Genomic DNA, 10,350 nt, shown 5'->3' with positions numbered 1-10,350 from the left:
AAGATCCGATAAGAAAATATATGCTTTAACGAGCGTTAACTATATTATTATTATTATTATTTTGCACTTTTATAATTTGGATTCGTTCGACGAAAGTGCGTCTCGTCTCGGACATTGAAAAAACATTTCCCGTAGAAAAGCGATCGTTTTACGAGGGATAGACGTCGAGACCCGGTTTCCTCGACATTTTTCCGTTAGGAAAAGAGGAGGAAAGAAAAAGTCGTATCGAAGGAGGGAAAGAAAAAAAAAGAGGAATTCCCGGTGGAATTCTCGGTACCATGGTACGTTTCCTTATATCTCAAGGAAATATACTGCCCTCGTCGTAAGAGTGGTACGGGTGAATGTGTAGGGGAGAAAGAAAATTGCAGCTACGTGTGTGGACCATCGAGATGGTAGAAGAGACACGCGACATTTTCTTCGAGCAGCTTCTATCTTTCTCCTTCGGTATTCTCGTATCTTTGCCCTAAACATGTCCGGCTCGGCGATGTTTTAAAAATAAACTCGAGTTGGAATATCGTTTCGACCGTCACCATTACTATCCAAGCTACGTCTCTCGGCCAGCCAGCCAGCCAGCCAGCCAACGTTCTCATCGCATTCGGAATGATGCTTTTACCTCGATTGAACTCGCGAACGAATTCCACACTCCTCCTCCTCCTCCAGGCTTTCCTCCAATTAATATATCCAATTTCTCCTGCCATTCCAACCGATTTTATCCACGCGAATCCTATGAAATATTTGCTAACGCCCCGCCGCCTAACCGGTTGGTGGTGAGCTCTTTAGATTTTCCCCGATCGAATACTAAACGGGCTGCGTTGATGATGACCTATCTCAAATTTAATCTCACTCACCTCGAATACTTTTGGCGGTTTAATGCTCTTGAAAAAGTTCCAGCGAAACTGATGCTGGAAACGCGACGAACAATCGCCCTGTTTCTTCTCGCTCGTCATCCCGATAATAATCTTTTAGATTGTACGATTTTTTTTTACGCGGCGCGTTAATTTTTATTTTGAAAATATTTATCGGTAAACGGGAAATCGATTTTCTATGTAGAAGTGACTCTAAATTATTATTTCAACCTTGAATATGATTGGCTAATGGGGTTACACCGATGTTAACAACGAGCGACGTGACAATGCAAGTAAGATTTTTTAAATTCCACGCGTCGCCGCGATATGTTGCACATTCGATTCGAGATATTTATTATATGCGTCGTCAAGGATCACGTTTCGTTTGTCTATCGTCATTCTTTTATCTCCGAAACGAACTGACATTGTATTTTGAAAAAGTTTCGATCGTACCAAATTGCGAATGCAGAATTCCAGAGAACTGTATAAACATGTCGGCCATTGGTTCGCAGATAGCAACCAAGTTACCGCTTATGCGGACGAATTTTGTAACAAATACGTTCTCCTCGATGCGATCCCGTTGTTCTGAAAAAAATAATTCAAAAGATAGCGATGAAATGTTAAAAGAGAAAAAAGCATTGCGAGCAAAAAGAAAGTTTGCATTCTTATACTGCACGTGCACATAAATAATATCTAAAAACATCCAAAAGAAAAATAGTCAATTCTCATTGGTTAATGAGAATGAAAACAAATGAATTCGTTGTTTAAAAAGTTGCGTCTGTCCGCAGCGTCGATTGGTCGTGCCATTGGCGGAGGACGCCGACATTTTTTATCTACGATGCGATTGGTCGGCGAATAAAGATGGCGGTAGTATTTAGATCGTAGTTCAAAAAAATAATTCTTCGAAGCCGGCATCGCGTTGGAGGAAGAAAAACTGAAGATTCTCGGTTAGTTTTGGCGCGATTTTATTCTTTCGGTTGGGTCTTTGGCTGGTGTGAAGTTGTTTGCCTCTGTTTTATCAAGTTGCTATCGGTTCAGGTATCACAAAGAAACTCCCATCTGGCGTGCACGCCGCGCCGGTTCTGCTGTTGTCGTTGTCGTTGTCGTTGTCATCGTTGCCGTCATCGTGCCGTCATCGTTGCCGTCATCGTCGTCGTCATCGTCGTCGCTTTGATCGAGAACTGCGAGAACAGAAAAGAAATAGAGGGGAGCGTGAGCGAATAAAAAAGCTAACAATAATGCTGTCACGCTGCGGTGTTCTCTAACGGGCTGGGAGAGATTTTTGGCGGTAGGAAAGCAAAGCAAAGCAAAGCACGCGCATCCGCGAATCGCGAGAAATTGATGTCGTGCTTTCGCGAGAGAAGGGAGACCTCCAGCGTGTTAGACGACGACGACGACGAGGAGGACGAGGAGGAAGAGGAGGAGGAGGAACAAGAAGAAGAAAAAGAAGAAAAAGGTGAAAGTGAATGGTCGACGGCGGTAGAAATAACCTAAAAATAATAATCGTTCTCGTAGGAAGTAGCTGTGTGCTGGAACAACGATAAGAGAATCCTTCTCGATAAAGAAAACTTTATAGAAAAGAAAAAGAAAGAAGAAAAGTTTAAGATAGAGAAATAGATAAATCTTAGGGTGACGTCGCGAATCGTTACAGGTGATCGTCGTTATGATCGTTGTCTCACGTTGTCTACGATGTCTCGTACCGTCGTACGCGTGACTTAGGAGATATTCAAAGAAACATTTAATTGCCGGTAAATATGGATACTTGTAACGAAAACGTAGACCAAACAGGATCCACCGATGTAACCGTCACGAAAAAAACCTGGCAGGAAATACGTGGATCGGTTAGCGATTTGAGAAGAAGAATGTCAAGTGTATCTGCAGGGTCAGTGCCTGGATCTATAACGTTTCGATCTTTACCCGATGGACGGTAAATCATTATATTTTTGCTAATATCTATTGGAAACCTTTAACACGCGTATCTACAAATTTGTGTCTATTTTTCAGCACCAGAATATATTTTCTCAGTACACCGTACAACGGTTGGGAAACTACACTTTTATACGTTGACATTGCGCACTCCGATCATGCCAATGGGTATCGGCTTCATTGGCAACCGGTTATAGAAGCAAATTTTCAGAGGTAAGAGACCGCGTTCTAAAATATTAGTGGCCCTCCATTGTACCATATTGTTTCTTATTTCTTGCCTCCCATGTGCTTTTAGCGTATCCAGTACAAATAGATTGTCCAAGGAAGAGCAGCTATTGTGGGAAAGAAAAAGGCTAGCTACTTGGGGTATAACTAGTTATGAAATTCACGCAGAAAGCGGCAAGTTAGTTTTCCCAGCTGCGAGTAGTTTATATCAATGCATAGACACCGGCTTTATGGTAATTGATCAAAGACATATTGTAACGCGTGCTTCATTTATTTATCTTGAAAAAGAAAAATCTTTCATTGTTTTTCTTCAACTTTCAGCCAGGACCCCTGTTTCCATCTGAGATTAGAATATCGACTTCTGGTGCTAAACTGTGTCCACAAATTTGCCCATGGAACAATGCATTAGTTTCCTACACCTGTTCCGGTGACTTGTACTTGTCGCATAGCGTTACAGGATCATCGGTGAGATTAACTCATGCTAGGAAAGGAGGCAGAAATATGGCGGATGATCCTCTTACAGCTGGAACTCCTTCTTACGTTATGCAAGAAGAATTCACTAGGTTTGTAACTTCGATCGTAAGTCCTACTTTGAATTTCTTACTAACAATAATGCATTTCTAGGTATATAGGCTTTTGGTGGCAGCCAAAATCTAATGATGGTATTTATAGAATAGTATACGAAGAGGTCGACGAAAGTGAAGTGAAAATATTTTGTTTTCCCTCCACGTCGAATTCCGAGGATATAGATGAATTTAGATTTCCTAGAGCTGGTATGCCAAACGCTAGGAGTAATTTAAAAATGGTGCAATTCCGATTAACGGAAACTCTACAAATCGTTGACGACGAAATATTAGAGCTTCAGTATCCTCTACAGATTATGTTTCCATGGATGGAGTATATGGTTAGAGTTGGTTGGACCCCGGACGCCCAATAGTAAGTATAAATAATCTGTGCAAGCGTATAAATTATGCGTCAAATGATTAATAATCTCCTAATGTTTTTTCCTAAATGAACAGCGTTTGGGTACAATTATTAGACAGAAAACAACAAAAGCTCGAACTGGTTTTATTATCGGTGGACAATTTTTGCGAGCCTCCTACGAGCGTATACAATACTAAATCCTCGTCCGGAAGTGTTCAGGTTTTATATTCCGAACAGAGTGCCGTTTGGGTGAATGTGAACGATTTGCTTTACTTTCTGCCTTCGGATGACCCAACCGAAGTTAAATTTCTTTGGGGTAGCGAAGAATCGGATTTTAGACATCTGTATCTTATAACATCCAGTATCACTGGTACATAAAAAGAGACCATATCTTCTTCTATCTTAAAAATAATTTATTGGAATGTTGAAATGATTCTTTTTTCTTAGGATTAAGTAACGGAGTAGAAGAATCTTTGGATCGAATGGATAGTATCTTTCTACAGCCGCGCGTTACTTCCAAAATTGCATTGACCCAAGGCGATTGGGAAGTATTGGGCAAAAAATTGTGGGTGGACGAGACCAATTCTATAGTTTATTTTTGCGGATTGAGAGAGGGTCCATTGGAACAGCACGTTTACGCAGTTTCTCTTCGTCGTCCGCTAGAAATAAGACTTTTAACAAGACCCGGTTATAGTTATAATAATGTATATTTTAATAAGGAGTGCAGTATGCTCGTCACCGTCTACAGCTCCATCAAAATATTTCCCATTTGTCAAGTACGGCGGCGATTATATGTTCAAAATAATTCATGATACGATTCTCTTTGACTATATCGATTATGCATACCTGTTTTAGGTATTTAGGGTATCCCAATCCGATTGGACGGTAGAAAGTATAACGTTAACTCCGGTTGGTTACTTGTTGGAACCATCTTCTCCCGAATCGGATTTATTCGCACCAGAGATTTATACGCATAAAATAATGTCAGGAGACACGATATACTCGATGATTTTTAAACCGCATAATTTCCAAACAGGAGTTAAGTATCCTACGATATTAAATGTCTACGGTGGTCCAGAAGTACAACTTGTATCAAACACGTTTAAAGTGAGTAGGAAATGTGTCTCATAGGTAACTAAGTTTTACAATTATATAAAAGACGAAACATTCAACAGGGTATGAGACACTTAAGAATGCATATGCTGGCTGCTCAAGGCTATTGCGTTGTTCTAATTGATTCTCGTGGCTCGCAGCATAGAGGATTGGTATTTGAAAGCTATTTGCGACGTCGTATGGGAACTGTCGAATTAAAAGATCAAGTAGAAGTTTTAAGGTGGCTAGCGGAAACGACAGGATACATCGATTTGAATCGCGTAGCTCTTCACGGTTGGTCTTACGGTGGATATCTTAGCCTCATGGGTTTGATACAATATCCCGATGTATTTAAGGTACGTCTCCCCGTTAATTAATCCATTGGATGGTAGGTGACAATGGAATCATTTGATATTTGACATTTTTTTCTAGTTGGCGATAGCCGGGGCACCGGTAACATCCTGGAATTTTTACGACACCGGCTATACCGAACGTTACATGGACCTTCCTCAAAATAATCCTCACGGTTACATGAGCGGTTCGGTTCTAACTTACGTTAGCAAGTTTCCCGACGAAGAAAATAGACTTCTTATTATTCACGGACTGATAGACGAAAACGTACACTTTTTCCACACCAGTCAGTTGATCAATGCTCTTGTAAAAACTGGCAAACCATATCAACTGCAAATTTATCCTAATGAAAGGCACAGTCTCCGAAATCTAGATGCTAGTAAACATTACGAAACCACCTTGCTATCGTTTCTGCAAAATTATTTATGAACCTACTCTTTTATTATGCTCACTTAGACAAATTGATTGACACATCAACGGCTAGATAAAAAGAAGAAATTTTTACAAAATTTGAGTAACTGCCATTGTTTTATGTATATAGAACTCAAACCGAATTAACGCGACCTATCCGCCGTTTCTCTGTATTTTTGCGATGGCATAGGCGGGCAGGTTTTATTCATTTTCAAGTTCTATATTTGGGATGGTTTAAACAGTATTAACATTTTAATCACGAAACTTGCAATAATGTCTACACGAATATGTATGTTCTATTTTTACGTATGGTTATTAATATTATTAACAAGATCCCCTCGTATGTGAAATGAAAGAAAAGATGAAATGAATTCTCCCCCCTATGCCATGGAACCATCGCGGAACACGTGTTAAACATACAACGTTCTCGAGTTTTGATAAGAACGGATTGTAGGTATTTTTTAAAAAAATCGACAATACTCGCAATTATTTTGTACATACATAGGATATGCATATATATATACATACACACAAATACATACATACATACATACATTCGTGCGTATAATCAAACGTAGATCTCCAAAAGATTTGTTTAGGGCTTTTACCCTAATTGTACTTAGAAGATATTTGTGCTATATATATATATATATATCTCTATCTTCTTTTTTGATTATTAAGAATTTTCTGCTTGACAATGTATATACGTGTGAAACTATCAAATCTTTTTACAGTAAACAATTATGAAAAGTATTTTAGCATAACACCATTTGCGATCTTGATCATTGTGAAAATAATCGTATATCCGATGGATAATTATTTGTCAATAAATAAATTCGCTATTTTATACTTTGTAAGATGTTCGACAATAACGTGCGAAGGAAAATGCATTTTATCTCCGATGATAGAAGTAACTTGTCAAATTTACATTTATTAATCTTGAAGTATAACAGACAGGGTCATTTGATTTCTTACGATTTCCTAGAAAAACCTGTCTTAGTTTTTCTATTCAACTTCTTATATAAAAACCTTATTCTCTTTTCCATTTCTTTCCATTTGGTTGGTCTTGCAATAGGGAAGATACCTGGTCCCCACATTTTCCTTTTCCTCAACAACACTTGATACTCGTTTCCTTTGACTCCTCTTAACCAAGAATGCACCTTGTACATTATTCTTGTCGGATGCAGATCATCAGATCCTAGAATATCGATATAATCATTTTGTCCAAACAATGCTCGTTTTTCTGACCAATGATTGGTAGGACGATAGATTGGCATTGGGAGTCTATTCAATCCACCAGTATGGGGCATTAATCCTGTCAAATCTATTGGATTACGATAACCATGTCTTCGTACTAAAGGACCTCTTGCAACTTTATCAGCATGATAACGATACCGTACAGTATTCACTTGTGGAGTCCAAGCACGTATAGCAGTGCGTATGGTATTAACGATGAACGACATTCTGAAAAAATAATTCTTCAACATTTGTCTAATCGTAACGATCAGAAATGTCATTTTATTCCTATACCCTAATTCACCGTGTTCTCAAATATATCATTTACGTTTGTTCAACTATTTCGATCCATTCTTGACTTAACCTCATACTTGACATAACTAATATACCTCATAGTATACGTAAATGACAATTAATCGTAAGATGATTACATACCTTTCTATTTTTAATGCGTCAATTTGTTTATACTGCAATTGAACGCATTATAGGTGTCTCATAGATTAAATTGCAGTGTCCACCACCAAGTTTCGCGATGTCGTGTTACGATTAGAATACAGAGTGCGTTGGTTTAAAACAGTATGACCAACTTCGTAAACGAAAATACGAGTAAGAAATGTGAAATCCGCGTTTTATTTGAAGTTGGTAAACGTTTCGTTATGGAATAGGATAAAAGAAGGAACGAAAATTGAATGTCTAGATGTAAAATTGTTGTGTTTTTCGCTGTTAACAATATTGTACAATGCATTGTTATAGGAATTAAGCTGTCCGTGCTAAGATTAGAGTCGATACGATTAATCCTATCGTTGCTGCAACGAACGTACCTAAAAGAACAAAAAATAAGTGATAGAAAGAGTAAGAAAAAATGAAGACGAGTTCAAAAGAGGAATCCACATGAACCTGTGTTGCACCGCATATCGTTGTCCCTGCAAACGCATTCGTTATTTTTGCATTGTAAAATATTGGGTTTACCATCGAGGAAACATTCGTAATCTTTGTTACACGAATTATATAAATCTTGAAAAGAAAATCAATGAATTATTATCATCATCGTCTATTTGGTAAAACATTAACCCTTTGCACTGGAGAAACAATGCACTCAGGGTCGCCGTTTGATTCGCCCGAATTCAGTAAAAAAGTCTCCAGTGCAAAGGGTTTATTCGAAATGCAAAGATGAAAGGCAATTATTACTGCGAGTATGAACGCATTTGCCGGTTTCGTTGACGAAATGTAGACTAGTGAAGCAACGACATTTGTTATCGATGCATATCGCACGTTCCATGGCTTCTTCGCATTCGTCCCTTCTCTGGCAAGCGTCGCCTTCCCTCGATGGCCCTAAAAAATATATGATAGTCAGTAAAAAGGAAAAGTCACGATTTGATGACGATATAACTCGAGTCACGGTTAAGTGCATCGATTAACTTTCTTATCTTCCGTCAATTTGTTTTATTTTTCCGAGGCTGATCGATGATACGCTGATATAGAAGGAAAAACAAATGAGATACGCTTACTTTTGATACAATTAGACGAATTATTTATGTCCAATGTGAACTCGTCTTTGCAAGAACACACGTTTTGACGGCAAACTGCATTGGACATGGTTGCGCAAGTAGAGTCATCCTCGCAACTCAATCCGGCTGCTGCAAAGGAGGCAAATAAAATTGCCTGTATCGTTTTTCTTCGTAATCGTCGCTAATGTAATTAACCCTAATCGTTAAATAATATTATACTTGCGAGACAAGCCGTCTTCTCAGGATTCGGTGAATAATGTTGTTCGCACTGACAGATACTTTGACTACGACAAAATGCATTCTCGATGCAATGGTAATCCCTTTCGCATGACTCACCGAACAACGCCGTTCCATGTGGTTTTTCTACGATCCAAAAAATTAATTACTAATTAATAGACTGTTTTTTTATTATTAACACCTCCTAACGCACGTTACGTTTGATGCAAGTAACACACTTACTTATAGTTTCCGCCGAACACAAGAAAAATTCAATGCCAACGAAACAGAAGACGAGTCGTCTTGTAATCGTTATCATCGTAAAGGCTAGAAATTTGTATCAACAATAATTAGATGTAGCTATCAATCGCGAAACAATGAGAGCATCGGCCACGATTTTGTCAACTGAATACTTACGAGTACATACACGTTAAATTGACTCACTTTTCTCCAATGTGCACACCTTACTGCGATAATGCTTATCTCTTTATCTATCTCTTTTGATATACACTATACTCATTTCTAATGAGAACCTTTCGAAGAATTCTAAAGAACGAAATACAATTCCGATCAAAAACTGTCCGAATAAACATTTCGAACGGATGTTGTTGTTGAACAATGTATCGGATGACAACATGTTCATCGAAAATGAATATATTTCGTACCGTTACTTCTTATGCAACGAGATGCAATAGATTTATCATTAATTCTAATATCTATTAATTTGATTTAGACTATGACGTATATTGGAATAGTAAAGGACACGCCATATCTCTTTCATTCGGTGCATAAACTCGTGCATGGCACATAACAAAGTTTCCTCCTACTCGTAGAACGAAACTTTGAATTTATTTGAAATCAGTCGGTGGTTCGAAAATACGAGCTCTTTTCTCTTATCTATCGGATATTCAGCGTCAGCGTCAGCGTCGAGAAATATCTTTTGAATAAAACGGAAATAGAAACAGAAATGTACATCAAAGCTAACGATCTTTCGATAATAAACCGACGATGATGTGTTATTTAGTTCTTCGACGTATCGTGGGATCGATTTTAAAAAGAATTGACGATTCGATCGTGGATAATAAACGTGGGATGACAGTGTCATGGTTCCTAGATTTACGTGAATTGTGATAGACGTGTAGAAGGTCTCTTTACGACAATTTATTTATAAGAACTTATAGAAAATGTAGACAATATTTATATTTCATCTCGTTCATTTTTAATTTCACTCGAAACATCGTACCAATTTGAAGGCCAGTTGTTTAAATAAAGGGAGTCAGATTTATTTCATTTGACGATGCACGAAAACGAGAGAGCAAAAGCTACGAAAAATTTGGCTTTCGGATTAGCGTTTCTTCGGAAATCGTTGACGAAAAAAAAGTATCACACGTTCCTCAAACATTTCTCTACTTGATACTCTGTAACAACCTGGTTTCGGGTGACTGCTGGTAGAAACGAGACACCTTGTATAAAAGACACAGAAATGCTGATGCGGAATAAATAGAGTAAGAGGTAGCGACGAAATACAAGTAGAAAGACAGAGAAGGAAAGTTAGAAGGCAAAATCAGAGTGAGAGAGAGTGGGAAAAGACCTTCGCTAGAGAGAACAGAGGATTC

The 10,350-nt window shown here is 38.3% G+C and overlaps 3 protein-coding genes and 1 long non-coding RNA gene across 4 annotated transcripts; 1 reads left to right on the top strand and 3 right to left on the bottom strand.

Moving 5' to 3' along the window:
- Nucleotides 1-669: 669 nt before the first annotated feature.
- Nucleotides 670-5,881, top strand: LOC122515417 (dipeptidyl peptidase 9). Its single transcript, XM_043632752.1, has 10 exons — nucleotides 670-2,772; nucleotides 2,850-2,984; nucleotides 3,067-3,229; nucleotides 3,318-3,559; nucleotides 3,621-3,932; nucleotides 4,016-4,290; nucleotides 4,368-4,696; nucleotides 4,776-5,027; nucleotides 5,096-5,368; nucleotides 5,445-5,881. The coding sequence occupies exons 1-10, from the start codon at nucleotides 2,600-2,602 to the stop codon at nucleotides 5,790-5,792; spliced, it is 2,502 nt and encodes an 833-aa protein (XP_043488687.1). The 5' UTR covers nucleotides 670-2,599; the 3' UTR covers nucleotides 5,793-5,881.
- LOC122515424 lies at nucleotides 5,402-5,656 on the bottom strand. The gene is made up of 2 exons (XR_006303259.1): nucleotides 5,568-5,656; nucleotides 5,402-5,473 (listed from the first exon to the last, which is right to left on the bottom strand). It is a non-coding gene; the product is annotated as an uncharacterized LOC122515424 (long non-coding RNA).
- An 804-nt stretch (nucleotides 5,882-6,685) lies between the features above and the next one.
- On the bottom strand, nucleotides 6,686-7,576 carry LOC122515423 (39S ribosomal protein L51, mitochondrial). Its single transcript, XM_043632786.1, has 2 exons — nucleotides 7,446-7,576; nucleotides 6,686-7,238 (listed from the first exon to the last, which is right to left on the bottom strand). The coding sequence occupies exon 2, from the start codon at nucleotides 7,235-7,237 to the stop codon at nucleotides 6,746-6,748; it is 492 nt and encodes a 163-aa protein (XP_043488721.1). The 5' UTR covers nucleotide 7,238; nucleotides 7,446-7,576; the 3' UTR covers nucleotides 6,686-6,745.
- Nucleotides 7,577-7,704: 128 nt separating this feature from the next.
- Nucleotides 7,705-10,253, bottom strand: LOC122515422. Its single transcript, XM_043632785.1, has 8 exons — nucleotides 9,978-10,253; nucleotides 9,152-9,280; nucleotides 8,978-9,061; nucleotides 8,738-8,881; nucleotides 8,519-8,647; nucleotides 8,199-8,342; nucleotides 7,908-8,024; nucleotides 7,705-7,831 (listed from the first exon to the last, which is right to left on the bottom strand). Exons 3-8 carry the CDS (start codon nucleotides 9,051-9,053, stop codon nucleotides 7,767-7,769), a joined length of 675 nt encoding a protein of 224 aa, XP_043488720.1. The 5' UTR covers nucleotides 9,054-9,061; nucleotides 9,152-9,280; nucleotides 9,978-10,253; the 3' UTR covers nucleotides 7,705-7,766.
- Nucleotides 10,254-10,350: the final 97 nt, after the last annotated feature.

Source organism: Polistes fuscatus, unplaced genomic scaffold (assembly GCF_010416935.1).
Source record: "Polistes fuscatus isolate 324 unplaced genomic scaffold, CU_Pfus_HIC Scaffold18, whole genome shotgun sequence".
Lineage (NCBI taxonomy): Eukaryota > Metazoa > Arthropoda > Insecta > Hymenoptera > Vespidae > Polistes > Polistes fuscatus.
The sequence above is the reverse complement of the archived record's forward strand: the minus strand, read 5'-3'. Positions and strand labels throughout refer to the sequence as shown.